Genomic DNA, 18,889 nt, shown 5'->3' on the forward strand with positions numbered 1-18,889 from the left:
AACAGAGTAAAAACAATATGTTCCCCAACTTCGTTTGGGGAACATAATAATAAGAAACAGAGTAAAAACAATATGTTCCCAAACTCCGTTTGGGGAACATAATAAGAAACAGAGTAAAAACAATATGTTCCCCAACTTCGTTTGGGGAACATAATTAAGGCACAACTGTGTATTGAACCAAGACTTATTTAAACGTAATATTATTGATAATCCTTATTGCTCTTGTGGCAAACAGGAAGATGCTTATCATTTTTTCTTTGTTTGTAAAAAATACCTTAATGCTCGAAGTAATCTTTTTGACTATCTTTTTCGACTTGATGTAGACATCATAAATGTACACCTACTGCTATGGGGCAACGAAAATCTTTCAGTTGAAGTAAACATTGGCATTTTTGCCGCTGTTCACAAATTTATAAATGAATCTTGTAGATTTAACTAGATATATTATTGACTCTTATTTGTACAAGTTTTTTTTCTACTTTTTGCATGACTATGTGTTTATGTTAAGGAGAAGAACTAGTAAGTTGTTAGAACTTGTTTCTTATCCTTTTGCTTGTCAATAAAATATGTTCAAAACAAAACAAAAACAACACGATGCAAAAGTAGTGTGGGTTAATGTCATAAAGAGTTGACATAATGTAATGGAAGGTTGACACAATGCAATAGTAGGGTGGGTTAATGTCATAAAGAGTTGACATAATGTAATGGAAGGTTGACACAATGCAATAGTAGTGTTCTGCTATAAGGCAGTGACGGCGTTCCATAGTTATATAATTATTGACCCCAGCGCTGCATTCGTGTATTTAATCACGTATAGTGTCATATACAATATCTATATTTACTAGCTAAGAACTAGGTTTTCATCATGATATGAAGATTCCACCTCATGACTTCAAAGATCCCGGGACTTTCCATTCCAAGTATTAATTCCTAGAAGTTTACAAGGATTTACCAGCAGAGAGACTATTTTTTTGAAAGTCGAATTAAAATGTCACATTCCGAAGAAAAGGGTAAGTTCTATATGTTTATTTCAGTTTAAAAACAGTTCTTGAAAGTTTGGTCTATTTTTTTCTGCATACACAATAAAGTATCATGTGAATGTACCTTTCTACATAGCAAGTATGCGTTTTATACGACAAGCACTTGAAACATATAACCATGATAACCGTAACATTTTAAATGCCTCATACATGTATACATAGGGTGTTGCTAAAACGCGGAACGGAAAACGGAACGGAAAGCGGAACGGAACGGAAAACGGAAAATTTTTGTCAAACAAATAACATAGATTCGATATAAATAAGATAAAAAGAGCAATATTCTTGTTGTAAAAGTCATTTCTAATGAAAATTTATTGTAAACTTTTATATATTCATGAGTCATAAATACCCTCCGTGGGAAAAATGGTACTGAAAGAAATTCGAACCCCCCCCCCCCCCCCCCAACACACACACACACGAAATAGGATTTTTGTGTTTGCATGGGCAAAGGACATATACCCCCTTTTTTCGCTTGTCAAATTTGTTGTATGTTGGAAATTTGTTACTGACCCCCCCCCCCTCTTTCAATTTGTTTCCAATGTCAATATCTTTAAAGACAAAAATAGCTAGTTATGATATTCAGATTATGCACACAGTGTCGAATTTGCGAATCATGAAAGAGAGAGTGGCAGTTTTGGGCCTGTGTAGGGACCCACAGCCACAATAAAAATTGAATTATTAAAGCTTATGTATATTTTGGACACAAAAATGGGGCAGACCTATTACAACTTCTCAGACCTTTCCGATGAGGGGGAAAACAAACTCATTTTTTACGGGGTCATTCATATAACCCCCCCCCCCCCCCGAAAAAAAACCCCATACACACATACGTACCACAAACAAACACAATTTAACTTCACTGAATGCAAAGATTCTGCATTATATCTACCACATGAACTTTTTCCAACTTTGTCTATCCAGAATTTAAATATATAGAAAGCGGCTCTATTTTGATTAAAATTTTAACATTTCTTTCCATGGTTCATCTTTATATCAAATATTTCTTTCCCCCCCCCCCCCCTTCCCCGCCCCCAATCATAACCTTTTTACTACGGAAATGTTCGTTCAAGTTGACATCCTCATACTTTTTGTGAATGTAATTAATGTAGTAGGTTATTATAAAAAAATAGCACTGAAAGATGTTGGAGTTGGAACTTATTCCCCCTCCCGAATCAATCAATTGTCTTCTTTTTGTGTTTGTGCTTGTCAAAGTAATACTTTTCAAGTTTGTTTACCCCTCCCCTTTTTTTCAAATTCGATTCTAGGTGACTGCTATGCTAGCGATTATCGTAAATAAAAGACTGAGCATGACAAAATCAACTTGTATTGATTGAATATGTACAAGATATATCGTTTATGATAAAATTTGTGTATTTTAAGTGATTTAATCCAAAATAGTATATTCCGTTTTCCGTTCCGTTCCGCTTTCCGTTCCGTTTTCCGTTCCGCGTTTTAGCAACACATTTTCAATATTCAGTTTGAAGGTTTAAGTCATCATTTACATTACTTACTAGTACTTTTTACAATTTATAGCTAATGAGAAGATATTTTATCTTGCTTTTAAATTTATAAAAACAAAATCCCAAGTTTTCAAATAATTGAACAATATAAAGTTATTGTTTATCACAAAACGTTACTCGCTGTATCATCGTTAGACACTGATATCAAGAAGTGGGTTTTCCCATTTTTAACGCAGAAAGGAAGATACAACATTGAAAAAAAAAAATTATTCCAATTTGAAAAAACTGAAATGGTATTTTTTGCAAAATGTGCGCATGCATCTTGCAGAATTTACAAGAAGTCCTGCGGTTGCCAGATTATCAGAGGAGGATATAAAGTCCATTTCAGAGAAACTGAGACTTAAACTAACGCCAGAGGAATCCAAAGCAACATACGGTATGAGAACGTACATTCATTTAATCTTAATGAGTATTGTATATCTATAGCAAGCTTAATACAACCCTGTAAAATGAGGATTATATGTGTATTTTCATTTTCTCGATTTTCATGAAGAAATTGAGTATTCATGATTGAAAAAGTGCAGTTTGTTTTGTTATCGGAAATATAGAATTTTGTAATTTTTAAATCATATATGCTTGAACTAGAATTTCAGAGAACTTGGTTAAAATGTAATTTGTAGAATTCTGTGGAGATATTTCTAAAGGCTATCAAAGGGTCTATGAACTCACCCCACCAACTTCTACCGTCAAATACCCAAGGACCCCCGGCTACAGAGAAACAGAGGATGATTCTTGGCGAGTTTTTTTTTTTTTTTAAATAGATGAATCTAGAATTCGATTCAGGATTGTGTCAAGCTTTAAAAACCGTAATACTTGTATATTGCATATATACAATGAATTATTTCAGATTTTAAAATATATAATGACCAGTATAATTATTCATTTCGAGTATGTTATCTTTAATAGAAATTGTATTTCGTTTTTTTAGGTATTACAAGTGTGACATAAAAGGAGCTAATAATGGATTATTGGCGGGAAAAACAATTGCAATCAAAGACAACGTGTGTGTGGCTGGAGTTCCTTTGATGAATGGAAGTAAAATTCTTGAAGGTTTCGTACCTGATAGAGATGCTACAGTTGTTACAAGAATATTGGATGCAGGTACATGTAGTAGTAGCAGAAGTAGCATTGGCGTCGGAAGCAAATTGAAAGGGGGGGGGGGCTAAGTGTAAGAAAAATTTTTTTGTACCTCCAAAAAAACCTGACGAGCAAAAAAAAAAAAAAAAAGGAAATGTCTATTTCCCTGACACGAAAATCCTATTTCGTGGGGGTGGGGTGGGGGGTGGGGGGTAGGTTTGAAGTCCAGTACCAAAAAATTTCTTCCAAACACCAACACTTTTCCCAATTTTAACCTATACTAAGACGTATCTGTGGAAAGTGGGGGGCTAAACTTACGAAGATATGTGCAATGTCTATACTAAGTATATATTTGGAAAAAAAGTGGGGGGGCTAAGCCCCCCCTAGCCCCCCGGTTCCGACGCCTATGAGTAGGAATACAAAAAATACTAGTATAGGTAATGGTAGGCCTAAAAGAATTAGAATGTCCCATTATATTAGGAAAAAAATATCTTAAAATACATCCTATGACAGTTTAAAAAAAAGAATGTACAAGTGGTTCATGTTATAATTTTTATTTATTTCAGGAGGGAGAATTACTGGAAAGGCTGTCTGTGAAGACCTGTGTTTCTCTGGCTATGGATCTACATTACCCTTAGGACCTGTTAAAAACCCTCATGATCCAACAAGAACAACAGGCGGATCTAGTTCTGGATGTGCTTCTCTGGTAAATTAATTGTTTTCCCCTGTTTAATTCATGCTTTAAACATGCATTGTTAAAATATGCTACGTATGTCTCGTACACTGGCTTGCAGTATTCATCAGATGCACGTACGCCAAGAGAACCCCAATTTGGTGAGTTTTTTGAGTTTGACTCAATTCTAGATAACATTTTCCTCCCCTTGTTCTATATAGGTTGCCAGAAATGTTGTTGATATGGCAATTGGTGGGGACCAGGGCGGATCCATTCGTATCCCAGCCAGTTGGTGCGGCATCGTGGGACTGAAGCCGACATACGGATTGGTTCCCTATACCGGGATAATGCCGATAGAAGTCACTCTGGATCACACTGGACCGATGGCCAGGACGGTAGAGGACTGTGCTACTCTCTTAGAGGTGTGCTGTATTAATTATAACTAATTTATACAGTAGACTCTACTGTTATTTGTTTATTGTTTGCATAACCATCTTTCTTATTTATATGACAGCTTTGACTTTCAGGTGATAGCTGGATATGACAGTGGAAATGATCCAAGACAATATCCAACTATGCCAACTTACCCTTATTCCAAGTTGGTAAGTGGATTGCACTCTTTGATTTGAACCTTATATCGGTATGAACTTTAAATACGAATATTGTTTGAATATTAAACATAATTATGTGAAATTTTCGTCTGGGTTAACAAAATGACAAATATTGAACAAACTGGATAATTGAAAATAATTTATATTATGTTATCACATGAAATCAGGGTCTTCTTTTGCAAAAAAGCCATTTCATCAGATATAATTGTAAAACCAAATAAGACATGTGAAATGAGGAAAAAACTGCATTTGATACCTTGTCCAGTATGTATGGATATACTGATTAACTGATTTCCTAAACTTCCAAAAGGAAATGTCATTTTTTTGGCAAAACGTTTCAAAAAATTAAAATTCCAATATCAGCTAATTTAGAGGATATGATAAATTACACGTTCTCACGTTTTACACCTGCTACATATTGAAAACGCCTCCATTAAAATTGAATTTGATTATGAACTAACTTATACAGTGTAAGGATATGAATTAATTTACTAAGAAAGCTATCGCAAATCACAAAAGACATTCAAAAAACATGAACTGAATAAAAACTTTGTGTAAATTGTAGATTTGTCATGAACTTTATTCTCGGAATACAAAAAGCCTCTCGAGACTGCATTTCTTACCGTTTCTTACAGGTTAATGATGAAGTGAACGGTAAGAGGGTATTCAAGGTAGCTCTCCTGAAGGAAGGTTTTGAAGATGTAGAAGAAAGCTTGGCAAATATTGTAAGGGATGCTGCCTATAAACTCAAGGAAGCTGGTGCGGAAGTGCACGAGGTCTCCCTCCCAATACACAATGATGGTATAATTTATTTATACATATTTGCAATCCTTTGACCATTTCAGTTGTTGAAACATTCCTTTTGTTCATCAGTATACTATACTATGCGATGTTTTGGTATTTATTCCTTTGAGCTCTTTAAAATATGATCAATGCTTGTATGATTTGTAAAGGTTTAGCAATCTGGACAGCCATTGCCTTTGAGGGAACCTACCAAACTATGGTGAAAGGAAATGGTAATTAAATTTGCATTCGTACATTTTTTTTTACCACTTATATTGTTCATGAATGTTAATTCAAGCCAAAAAATGACTGATCATTAATGGCATCAAAAGAGTTAGCTTGCTGAAAGCTTCACTTATAGATGAAAGTTTATCAAGAAGAGAAAATACTCAAGTAATTCTGTTCATATGTTTTGCATTTATATGGAACTTACGTCAATGTTACATAGTCAGTATCTCTACTAGCGATTGGTGCCGCGAGATTTGTGAAACTATATATGATAACAACTATAGTTAACGAAATCAGTGTAAATTATAGCTTACACATAAAAATCAATATTTATCAATAAAATATATTGTTAACATTATTTGCAGATAAATAAACTTAGATTAGCATTTTAAAACTACACTTTACAACCGTTAAAATACTTTACATATGAAAAATGTAGTTAATAAATCTTTAACTATAGTTTACAGTTCGTAAACTATTATAGTTAATAATCAGTTAAACTACAGTAGTTTATCAACTGTTTAACTATGTTTATATAGTTTTTACGAATTTGGCTTGAAATACTTATCTGTCCGTCTTCGCATTACCTTGATTATTTTCTTAATTTAAATAATCAAGAAAAGTTTTCATTCATTTGTTTAAATTGTGTAGTAACAAATTTTTGCTACACTTCAGTATATTTAAGAAAATAGAATTGTCCTGAAAAATATACACTTTATAAAGATCAATCATAAATGAACAAAGCAACATTTTTTACAAAAAAAAAAGGCTTATTTGAATTGGAAATTAATATAAAGCAACATCTATGAATATATCATCTAATCACTTAAAGAGAAAACTGATGTTTTTCTAAATGTTTGAGGCTATGATGGTCCCTGAAATTGTAGTAAATTTTTTATTCAAAATTTTCTAAACAAATCGTGCCAACAGGAAAGAAATGCTGTGAATGCATGAGACAACAAATGTGGTACAGTATGGCATCTTGAAAAAAGAAGTGTCTGAGACTGAGTGAAATAAATACTCATAATACAATTTCATAATATTTTTGCTTGTTGTTTGCTTAAAACTGCATTTTTGTCATGGACACAAAAGCTTTATTATTGAAATAAAAATTACTTCTTCTGACCGACCCTTATTTTTGAAAAAAAAAATTCCGTAAACCAAAAAATTAAATAAAAACTGTGTCCACCTGCATGCGGAGTATATATATCTCAGTTGATTCGATACACAAGAGCATGCTCTACGTATGAACAATTTCTAAAACGAGGTTAATTATTGACAAGCACGTTGATGAAACAAGAATATCAGCAGTCTCGTTTAAAGTCATCATTTCGTAAGTTCTAAGGTCGATACAATGACCTTGTCAGCAAATACAATTTAATTGCTGACTGACGTTTTTCATACTAATTGTAAGTCCATTATTTATACACTGAATTGACGACGGATTTTCCCGTTATTTCCTGATCATGACAAGGAGCACACGGCGGGTGACTGGTCAGCAGGGAATGCTATCTTCTCCTGTGGCACCTGATCCCACCTCTGATGTTTTGGAGGTCCGAGTTTGCTCTGCTCCTATTTTGTATTGTTTTATGGACTTTGAGATTGAATAATGTTCGTTATCTCCATATCCTTCCTAAGGGGCCTGGAATCATCAATTTTTGACAGTTGCTGCATGGTTGTCTCTCAGAGTGTGTGTGGTTTATTTTTACCAAAAATGCAGATCATGATGACCTACTTTTTGAATTTAAAGGTACTTGGACACAGATTTGAAGTAAATATTTCCTGTATAATATCACGAATTATATATTTTAATAACATTTCGCACAAAAATTAATTAAAAATCTTATTTCATTTAAAAGTAATTAAAACTTTAATTTTTTTTGGCGGGTTTGACACATCTTTGCACTTTCAAAAATTTTAACTTTATTTTTAATCCTTATGAAAAGTGGCAATCTTGTGTATTAATGAGAAATATTAAAACTTTAATCCAGAAAAATAATTTTATTCAGAGTAGAAATGTTAGAAAACAAAACTCCTTCACAAGAATCGTCATTCGGAGCTAATTGTTTTGTACAGAGTTTAGCAAATCGATCACACTCGTGTTATATACACAGTTTTTTGTAAACAGGGCACGAGCTCTGTTATTGTTGATGTTTACGATTCACCGGGTGTGTTCAATCGTCAAAGTCTGCTCACCACAACTGCACTGACTGACAATATATCGTGTGTTTGTTTTGCTTTCGAACACGTCTATTCTGAATTTTCTGGATTATAGTATTAATATTTTTCATTTATACACAACAAGATTGCCACTTTTCCTAAGTATCGAGAATAAAATCAAAATTTGTGAAAGTGCAAGGATGTGTCAATCAAACCCACCAAAAAATTTGAAGTTTTATTACTTTTAAATGAGATAAGATTTTTAATTAATTTTTGTGTGAAATGCTATTAAAATATATAAGTCGTAATATTATAGAGAAAATATTAACTTCAAATCTGTGTCCAAGTACCTTTAAAGGCTTTATCTAAATATAGAGAATACTTAATAACACATGTAGGATTTAAGTAATAGTGATAGTTCGTACAATTTATCAGAAGAGCGATTCAAGACCCTTGGACCTCTTTTACCAAACTGCCTTTTTAAAATGATTTTAGAAAGATTTAAATTTAAAAATCTTGTTCCCAATAGTTATCTTTTTAATTTCGAATGGTTGTTTTGTATATTTGTAAGGTCATGGATATGGTTGGAAAGGAACCTACAACCTCCCTCTACAAGAAAAGCTGGCAGGTGCTTTTAATCTTCGTCCGTTTGACTGTCCCCTACCTGTTAAAGTCATCATGCTTTTTTCAGAGTATATACAGAAAGAGTATCAAAACAAATTTTACGCCAAGGGTCAGAACTTGGTCCAATATTTGACGATGGAATATAACAGACTTTTGAAGGATTATGACGTCATGATCATGCCTACACTGCCGAGGATGCCATCGAAACTCCCGACACCAGACACATCAATTGAAGGTTAAAAAGACGAAATTGTTTAATAGACATTGACTAAAAATTTGTACACATATTCACATATTCCAAAATGTCATAAAGAATTGATAATTTATCAATTCAAACCACTGGAAAATTACGTCACGTGATTATAATAGTTCAATTTTATTTCATACTTTTTCAACTGAAATTAATTTACAGAATATTAAAAATATGCGTTTTTATTATACCAGCAATACTCTTCCGTTTTGGTAGAAGAGCATACTTTGAATTTACGAATTTCTTTTCTTTTAGAAACCCTGAAGCGTCAAAAACTAGTAAAGAAAAATGTAGCCCCCTTCAATGCCACAGGACACCCCGCTCTCACCATAAACGCAGGCTTCATTGACGGACTACCTTGTGGAATGATGATAGTGGGCAGAATGTTTGAGGAAAGTACTATTTTACAGGTCGCTCGAGCATTCGAAAAAATTCGAGACCGGACCTCATAGTTCATAATTTCATTGGAGGCGGATTAAATACGTGTTAATGGATTTGTGTACTCCCTTTTCATTGTTAACTCTTACTGCAATTTGATATTGAGTATCAGTACATGTATATAGATATTTAAAATAAAGATTGTCTCTCATTTATTTATGATTCATTTTTCTATCCTCTAATGAAATACAACACGGGGATTCTAATATTACGATATTCCCTTTGAATTTTGAACTATCTAAGTAAACTTCTTTGCTGCTCCTTCTTTGTTTTGTTTCATGTAATGTCAAGGTAATAGATAAAACATTGCGATAACCCAGAATTCAAATTATTTACAAACTCACAGTAGGACCAAAAGGAAATCGACTTTAACTTTAAATTAAATAGGACGATTTAAAATACCCCAAATACTGTCAAGTAGCTTTATCAACTAGTATTATGCAACTTAAAATCATACGACTGATTGAAAGAACTAGCTAGGTCATGTATGCGACAATATGTTCATGACACCACTAATGGACAAATACTGTAGCTCGCATCGACGTATCATTGGAAAGAAAACAAATTCTTATATTTTTATTTTATCTGAGTTGATAGCGAAACATATGATTAAATTATTTATATGGTATTTCTCAGCTCGTCCTTGATTTCAAGAGAAAACTTTTAAAACTTTTTTTTTATTTTGATTCCAAAGTTTATTTTTGTCATCGATTCTCTAATTAAGATGAAGTATTCGTACGAAATTCCGTTTATTAGTCTTCATTTGATGAGGCCATGACCTTACAACAAAGCTTAAAATTCAATTTTAATCACAAAAAACTTGTGATACTTAATTTCTGATTTAAAATACTTTTGTGTCCATTCTCAATTATCTACATATATAATATAGCTGCTCTTTACAAACAAATATTTAATAAGCAAACAATTATATATAGTCGCATTACCTTTGCACAATTCAAATCATGTACTAAAGGATCAGAATCTCGAAGTTTATCATACTATTTCCATTACATAATGAATAATGAATGAATTTTCGACTATGGAAATGCAAGGACAAAGGGACAAAAATAGGATAATTACATATTAATTTAGACAAGATTGTCTGCATTATAGTGGTTGAAGAAAAGTTTTTTTCCCCCAAAAAAATGCAGTTGAACATAATTTTCACTTAGAAGATGCTGTCCCTTCTTCAGTACATCTAGTGTGGATGGAATAGACTGCTTTAAATATGTGCACAAACAACAAGCATCTGAATTTCCGAAGCAACTTGATTTTTATTACGAATATTGCATGAGGAACCAAGGTAATGTCTTTGTCTGAATAGTTTGTAGCAGAGTATGTCTTACTAAAAACAATGCATAGAGTTCTCCCTGGTATTAAATTAGTACGAAAAACTTTAAACATTAAATTTCAAAATTTGGTCTTATGAGACCGACCCTTTCCTCTTTCTTTATCTCTTTCTCTGTTTGACATTAATTTCTCTTATGATAAAGTACAAGTGTTAATTTGAAAATTGAAAAAAAAAAACACTGTGTTGTCTGAATTGTCAAATAAAGTAAAAGTTAGTGCCACGAACGAATGATTTGTCAGGTCATATATTAAAAAAAATTATTAATCTTGCTGAATAACAAAGAAAGTAGTGTTGTATATAAACCCAATCTGGCTTCAATGAATTTTTGAAAGTAGTAGGGTATAATATTCGTGTAATCGTTCTTTGTTGAAAAGAAATGGATACAATATAGGTATGGCACGCCAAATTCACAAAAATTAGCTAAACATAGTTTCACAGTTGATAAACTAGGCTTATCAACTGTAAACTATAGTTTACAAACCGTGAACTATAGTTAACAAATTAAAAATAACAATTCGTTAAATATAGTTTTCATCTGTAAAACGATATATTTAACGGTTGTTAACTATAGTTTATGAATGATAATCTAAGTTTATCTGTCTGTAATAAAACGTTAACAATAGATTTTGATGATAACCATAGATTCACGTCTGTAAACTATAATTTACAATCGTGAACTATAGTTAAGAGTTGTTAATCATAGTTTCACAAATCGTGAACCTGTACTAATATTTATCAGATCGTTAACTATAGTTAAGAGTTGTAAACCATATAGTTAACAAATCGTGAAACTGTATTATCAGATAATCTTATTTTGCAATCGCAAATGATTGTTTTCAGTATTAAGAATAGTTTACGGGTCTGAAACATAGATTATCGCGTTTACTATGGTTTACAGATGTAAAATATAGATTAACGTTGTCAACTATAGTTTGCAGTCCGTAAACTACTCGTACAACAGATAAACCTGACTGTGAAACTGTGTTTAGCTCATTTTTGTGAATTTAGCGTGCCATATAGAGGATATACTTCGGTCATTACAGATAACGACTGCAAATGTGTAAGCTAGAAATCGTAATCAGTGTTTGTTCGATTGGATTTAAGGCCAGGTTGATTTTGAGTCAGCTATCATAGTATTATGTAAGGTATTTCCATCCTCAAACTTTTCTGAGTTCAAAGTTGAAAAAGTGCATTCATTTTCACTGAATATATTTCATATAAACTAATTATGGCTTAAATGTTTATGTTGCCATATTTCTTAAGATGTAAGACACAAATAAACAGAAGTATATTTCAACATTAAAAATTCGAATACTTTTAGTAAACAATGGTAAATATAAGATTAAAAGTGATTCAAATACATGAGCATTGTGCCGAGAGTTCTGAAATAATTGCTTCTTCTACATGTACAAATATAGGAGCTATTGCCCTTAGCAATTTTTTTAAAAATTGAATAATTGATAATTAAAGAAATTAATTAAATTTTATAATCTTTAATCAAATAATTTATATTTCACCTTTTGAAAGGCATTTATCCAAAAGATATAATATTTCTATTGGGTATGAATTTAATTAAATAAACTGATGATAAATTTTGCAAAAACAAACATCAAAGAAAGATGGAGATATCTTAAATTGTACAACTTGTACTTTGGCGATTTGAACACTTAGATCTTAAGTTTAAAAATATAATTTCAGCATCCTTATATTAAATATTGTAATCTTTTTCTCATGTGGCTTCTATGGATCTTCTCCAGACTAAATAAATACTCCAGGAGTATTGTGAAAACAAACTCAGAGCCCCCTGCCAATGAAGAAAAGCACCTGCATGTGTATAACCACCAGAATTCTACAGTATCTCTATCTTTGATATGTTTTTTTCCTCTATGTCAATGAGGATAAAATTTTGATTTAGTACATGTAACTATTGTATCAATCATAATTTTTAGATTAATTTTTAAATTTGATCATCGAAACTTTTGCGTTGAAATCAATAAGATAAACATGCGAATGTGTCATCGCTAGTCTGTTACTGACACAATGGGGAATGATTGACTGGATTAGTTTGTTGTTTGACAGATTTAAATGTTATCTGACTTTATAAGTCGAAAATATGACCCCGATGCTGATGCTTATGACAGAAAAAAAATCCCTCTACTGAAAGAGGTTGATGTTTACAATCGCAAAACTGAAGCACTGGAGCACAACGAAAAGAATGGTTGGGCAAAATCTCGACCGCGTCGCATATGCATTATTGTGAATCACGTAGGATATCATATATATTTAAGTTTTACTAAAACGTCATGATGAAAAAAAAACGGAGGCACTGAAGCACAAAAAAGTCCAGGTTGGACACAATTTCTACCCCGTCGCATATGCATTCGTGTAAATCAAGTAGCGTAATATATACAGGTTCTACTAAAACGTCATGATAAAAAGAAGGCTTTCTTCCTTATATGAAGATTCCACTCCATGAATTCGAAGTGCCTGTCTACTCTGAGTATTAATAACAAGAAGTTACAGAGATTTGCCAGAAATAGACATTTTCTTATTTCAATCAAAATAAAATGACAGATTCAGATGAAAAGGGTAAGTTGTACATTTTTTTTCCAGTTTAAAGACGCTTCATGATTGTTTGATTTATTTTTCATTCACAAAAAAAAATTATTATGTAAATGAACTTTTTCTGCAGTTGTCAGATTATCTGAGGAGGATATAAAGTCCATTTCAGAGAAACTAAGACTTAAACTAACGCCAGAGGAATCCAAAGCAACATATGGTATATCGCAAATATTTAATCGGAATTTTAATAATTATGAAAGATATCGCTATTAAATAAAATTTCATAGAACTATATTAAGAATATTTTCATTCGTAGAATACTGTGGAGATATTTGCAAAGCTTATCAAAAAGTTTTTGAACTCATTCAACCAACTCCTACTGTCAAATACCCAAGGACCCCCGGCTACAGGGAACCAGAGGATGATTCTTGGTGAGATTTTTTAATGAATATATCCAGAAATTCAGAGTCGTGATGTCCACTATACTTTAGAAAACGGAACATGCTACATAAATACATACTATGGATTATTTTGAAATACAAATATTTATTACACGTCAGTTCGCGAATAGTACATGTTTCCTCAATATATTTTGCTTGTTCGTTGATATTAACGTTAAATTCCCCCCGATAATTTTTTACTCAGATAGAGACGCCAACACATGCAAGTGAAAAGCTGCAAATTATGACCTTTGCTCGACACTCAGGGTCATTGCAATAGAACTTGGTCATTCAAGTTGCATTTCTGTTACAGGTATTACAGGTGTGAAATAAAGGGAGCTGATGGTGGACTGTTGGCGGGAAAAACAATTGCGATCAAAGACAACGTGTGTGTAGCTGGAGTTCCTATGATGAATGGAAGTAAAATACTTGAAGGTTTCGTACCTGATAGAGATGCCACAGTTGTTACAAGAATATTGGATGCAGGTACGAGTAGCAGCTAGTGAGAATTAGTAGTGGATGTTTGCGAGGAGCGCTGATTTATACAGTTGACGACTTACTTTTACACTATAGTGGCATTGGTAGTCATAGTAGTATTAGAATTTGCCGTGTTTTACAGTGGCGTAGCATCGTTTTTGAAAGTGGGGGGGGGGGGCAGCCAGAGACAAAAATTTTTTTACTAACCTTAAAAAGTTGACAAGCAAAAAAAAAGGAAAAAGTTGCCGAAGTCGAAAATCCTACTTCGTGGGGGGAGGGTGGGGGGTTAACTTTTTCTCAGTGTCAACTACTTTCAGTACCCATTCTAATACTACATTTTCGGTACATTGCTATAAGTCTAAAAGTGGGGGGGGGGGGCAACCAGGTTTTCAATTAACATTTCCTATAGTATCTATACTTATAAGTAAGGTTGGGAAAAAAAGGGGGGGCAGCCCCCCCCCCCGCCCCCCCCTGTTGCTACGCCCCTGTTTTAAACGCAATCAAAAAGACATATCTAAATATGATATAAACAGATATATTTAAATCCATCTCACTGCAATTAGGAAGAATGTGTAAGCGGTTTACGTTATAATTTTATTACAGGAGGGAGAATTACTGGAAAGGCTGTTTGTGAAGACTTGTGTTTCTCTGGCTATGGATCTACATCTCCCTTAGGACCTGTTAAAAACCCTTATGATCCAACAAGAACAACAGGCGGATCTAGCTCAGGATGTGCTTCTCTTGTAAATTTATTTTTCCGTTCTTTATCTCACGATGACAAAGACATGTAATGTCTACAAATGCTAGCAGATTCTACATGAAGATGCTGTCCATCAGAATTTGTCAGTGGCCAAGAGATCCACAATGTTGTGTGTTTTAGAAATTGACTCAAAGTCAGAGGACACTTTCCTTTTCTTTAAAGGTTGCCAGAAATGTTGTTGATATGGCTATTGGTGGGGACCAGGGCGGATCCATTCGTATCCCAGCCAGTTGGTGCGGCATTGTGGGACTGAAGCCGACCTACGGATTGGTTCCCTACACTGGGATATAATGCCGATAGAAGTCACTCTGGATCACGCTGGACCGATGGCCAGGACGGTGGAGGACTGTGCTACTCTCTTAGAGGTTTCTGTCTTGATTATTTTAGTAATGTATAGATTAAACATCTTTATTTTTTATTTACTAGTCTTCATTAACAATGGTTTTGACTTTCAGGTGATTGCTGGATATGACGAAGGCAATGATCCAAGACAATTCCCAACCATACCGACTCACCCCTATTCAAAGTTGGTCAGTATGTACATGAACCTTATATTTATATTAGCATAAAATACAAAAACTGAATTATGCATATGGAAAAACTATGGGTTAAGAAAACGACAAATGTTGAACATACTGCGTCTTTGCTTATACTGTTTTATCATTTGAATTAAAATACCAAGTAAGAGATATTACAAATCAGACATCATAAAAATGGATACGAAAACCTTGTGTAATTTGTAGACTTTCTTCTAAGATTAAGTTGAACTTCTCGATACTGTGTATGTTATTGTATATCTTAGTGCAATAATGGGGTAAACGGTAAGAAGATAGCTCTTCTGAAGGAGGGGTTTGAAGAAGTGGACGAAGGTTTGGCAGATATTGTAAGGGATGCTGCCTATAAACTCAGGGAAGCTGGTGCGAAAGTACACGAAGTCTCTCTCCCAATCCATAATGAGGGTAAAATTGGTTTATACTGAATATAAGTAACCATCTGACCCAATCTTTTGTTGAAACATTCATTTTTAGCTCTACTGGTCAGAGACCAGAATAGCTTATGCGATAATAATGTGTCCGTCGTCCGTCTGTCTGTCCCTCTATAAACAATTTTTCAAAACCCTACTCCCCCTACAGTTTTGGTTTGATTTCAATATAACTTGGCACACAAGTACACTACACTAAGATACATAATTCTGTTTATCGGTTTTTGATTTCAACGAACGGTGTTGCCGTGGTTACTAAAAATAGAAATTTTTGTGAAAATCATTCAAAATGCTACTTCTCCTACAGTTTAAGTCTGATTTCAATATAACTTGGCACACAAGTAGACTACACTAAGATATATAATTCTGTTTATCGGTTTTTGATTTTGACGAACGCCGCTGCCGTGGTTACTAAAAATAGAAATTTTTGTGAAAATCATTCAAAATGCTACTTCTCCTACAGTTTAAGTCTGATTTCAATGTAACTTGGCAAACAAGTAGGCTACGCTAAGATACATAATTCTGTTTAGCGGTTTTTGATTTCGATGAACGGTGTTGCCGTGGTTACTAAAAATAGAAATTTTTTGAAAAAACATTCAAAATGCTACTTCTCCTACAGTTTAAGTCTGATTTCAATATAACTTGGCACACAAATAGACTACACTTAGATACATAATTCTGTATATCGATTTTTGATTTCGACGAACGGTGTTGCCGTGGTTACTAAAAATAGAATTTTCTGTGAAATTCATTCAAAATAGTCTTTACTGCTACTTTTCTCTTTCTTTATTGTAAGTACAAACTAGTAGAGCTACAGTCTTGACAGAGACTTCTGGTTTCATCAGTTTTATTGCGTGATTTTAACACACAACCCCCGCCCCCGAGTTCTTAGAAATATGAACAATGCTTGCATGATTTGTACAGGTTTAGCAATATGGACACCAGTTGCTTTTGAGGGAACATACCAAACTATGGTGAAAGGAAATGGTATTTACATTTTTGTGTGATTATGTGTATTATTAAACATTATGTCGTTAATGAAATTAATAAATACTAATTCAAGTCTTTAATTAAAATTTATCATTTTAAACAAGCATCAAAGAAAGTAATATTTTGTTCAATTGTTACGTTTCACATATTTTATCTTCTTCAAATGATATGATTTCATGAATATAAAGATTTAAAGTTTAAACGATGATGTTTTCAATAGTAAATTTGTATTTAATTATAAAAGTTGTTTTGTAAGGTCATGGATATGGTTGGAAAGGAACACACAACCTCCCACTACAAGAAAAGCTGGCAGGTGCTTTTAATCTTCGTCCGTTTGACTGTCCCCTGCCTGTTAAAATCATCATGCTCTTTTCAGAGTATATACAGAAAGATTACCAAAATAAATTTTACTCGAAAAGTCAGAACTTGGTCAAATATTTGACGATGGAATATAACAGAATTTTGAAGGATTATGACGTCCTAGTTATGCCTACAGTGCCGAAGATGCCATCGAAACTCCCGACTACCGACACATCAATTGAAGGTTAATAGTCCAACAGTTAATATGAATCTATAGACAAAATTAACATTTACTGGAGAGAGAGGGATTAAAAGAGAGAGAGAGAGTTAAAATAATGTATTATATACATATACGTAAACAGTATATGAGGAAGGGATTTATGCACACATACATGTAATGTGAACACTTATTTACAAATTCCAAGACGTCATTATGAGTGAGTATCAAATTAGAATGTAGAGATTTATATTGCAATCATATACTTTTTTCAACTGAAAGTTATAACAACATACTGAAAATATGTTGTTTTTTTTTTAATTTGCCACACTCTTCAATATAGGTAAGAAGAAGGTAGCTTTCAATTTTTGAATCTGCTTTCTTTTAGAAACCCTGAAAGGTCATAAATTGACAGGGAATAATGCAGCCCCCTTCAATGCCACAGGACACCCCGCTCTCACCTTAAACGCAGGCTTCATTGACGGACTACCTTGTGGAATGATGATAGTGGGCAGAATGTTTGAGGAAAGTACTGTATTACAGGTCGCTCGAGCATTCGAGAAAATTCGAGATCAGGCCTAATAATTCAATTTTATTCAGGAGACGGATTAAATACGTACTATTTAGAAATGGATTTGTGTATTCTCTTTTCATTGTTATCACTCACTGCCATATGATATGTACATATATAGATTTCTTTTAAAAGATTATCTCTTATTCATTAATGATTTGTTTTTATCTCTTATTTATTAATGATTTTTTTTTCTAATCTTAGAGATTCAACACAGGGATTCTTTTAAAGGTACTTGGACACAGATTTGAAGTTAATGTTTTCTCATTTTTTCTGTATAATATCACGAATTATATATTTTGATAGCATTTCACACAAAAAATTAATTAAAAATCTTATTTCATTTAAAAGTTATTAAAACTTTAAATTTTTTGGCGGGTTTGATTGACACATCCTTGCACTTTCACAAATTTTAACTTTATTCTTAATCCTTAGGAAAAGTGGCAATTTTGATGTGTTTTAATGAGAAATATTAAAACTTTTATCAAGAAAAATAATTTTATTCAGAGTAGAAATTTTAGAAAGCAAAACACCTTCACAAGTATCGTCATACCGAACTAAGAGATGCGTACAGAGTTTAGCAAATCGAGCACACTCGTGTTATGTACACAGTTTTTGTAAACAGGGCTCGAGTTCTGTTATTGTTTATATTTAGAATTCATAGGGTGCGTTCAATCGTCACAGTCTGCTTACCACAACTGCACGGACTGACAATATATTGTGTGTTTGTTTTGCTTTCGAACGTGTCTACTCTGAATTTTTTTGGATTATAGTATTAATATTCTTCATTTATACAAAACGAGATTCCAACTTTTCCAAGAGATTAATAAGAAAA

At 33.1% G+C, this 18,889-nt stretch overlaps 2 protein-coding genes across 2 annotated transcripts; both read left to right on the forward strand.

Annotated features, from left to right (window-relative positions):
* The first annotated feature begins 828 nt into the window (after positions 1 to 828).
* Positions 829 to 9,559, forward strand: LOC134265504 (amidase-like). The gene is made up of 11 exons (XM_062747720.1): positions 829 to 1,010; positions 2,829 to 2,936; positions 3,181 to 3,295; positions 3,489 to 3,661; positions 4,204 to 4,343; positions 4,532 to 4,732; positions 4,838 to 4,912; positions 5,557 to 5,722; positions 5,875 to 5,937; positions 8,664 to 8,951; positions 9,222 to 9,559. Exons 1-11 carry the CDS (start codon positions 989 to 991, stop codon positions 9,416 to 9,418), a joined length of 1,548 nt encoding a protein of 515 aa, XP_062603704.1. The 5' UTR covers positions 829 to 988; the 3' UTR covers positions 9,419 to 9,559.
* A 3,893-nt stretch (positions 9,560 to 13,452) lies between these two features.
* On the forward strand, positions 13,453 to 18,074 carry LOC134265495 (amidase-like). The gene is given in 11 exon segments (XM_062747714.1): positions 13,453 to 13,534; positions 13,634 to 13,748; positions 14,071 to 14,243; positions 14,838 to 14,977; positions 15,157 to 15,279; positions 15,282 to 15,359; positions 15,450 to 15,524; positions 15,797 to 15,953; positions 16,901 to 16,963; positions 17,223 to 17,510; positions 17,872 to 18,074. Coding segments are annotated over 9 exon segments (1,197 nt in total). The 5' UTR covers positions 13,453 to 13,534; positions 13,634 to 13,748; positions 14,071 to 14,164; the 3' UTR covers positions 18,066 to 18,074.
* Positions 18,075 to 18,889: the final 815 nt, after the last annotated feature.

Source organism: Saccostrea cucullata, unplaced genomic scaffold, assembly GCF_032062105.1.
Source record: "Saccostrea cucullata isolate Sc308-1 unplaced genomic scaffold, CSIRO_AGI_Scuc_v1 ctg1735, whole genome shotgun sequence".
Taxonomy (NCBI): Eukaryota; Metazoa; Mollusca; class Bivalvia; order Ostreida; family Ostreidae; genus Saccostrea; species Saccostrea cuccullata.

What these genes read in the sequence shown, in the direction of transcription:
- LOC134265504 (XM_062747720.1), top strand. Translation starts at nt 989, where the DNA reads ATGTCACATTCCGAAGAAAAGG. An exon ending in GTCACATTCCGAAGAAAAGG is followed by an intron (nt 1,011 to 2,828) that starts GTAAGTTCTATA and finishes TGCATCTTGCAG; the next exon opens with AATTTACAAGAAGTCCTGCG. An exon ending in GGAATCCAAAGCAACATACG is followed by an intron (nt 2,937 to 3,180) that starts GTATGAGAACGT and finishes TGTAATTTGTAG; the next exon opens with AATTCTGTGGAGATATTTCT.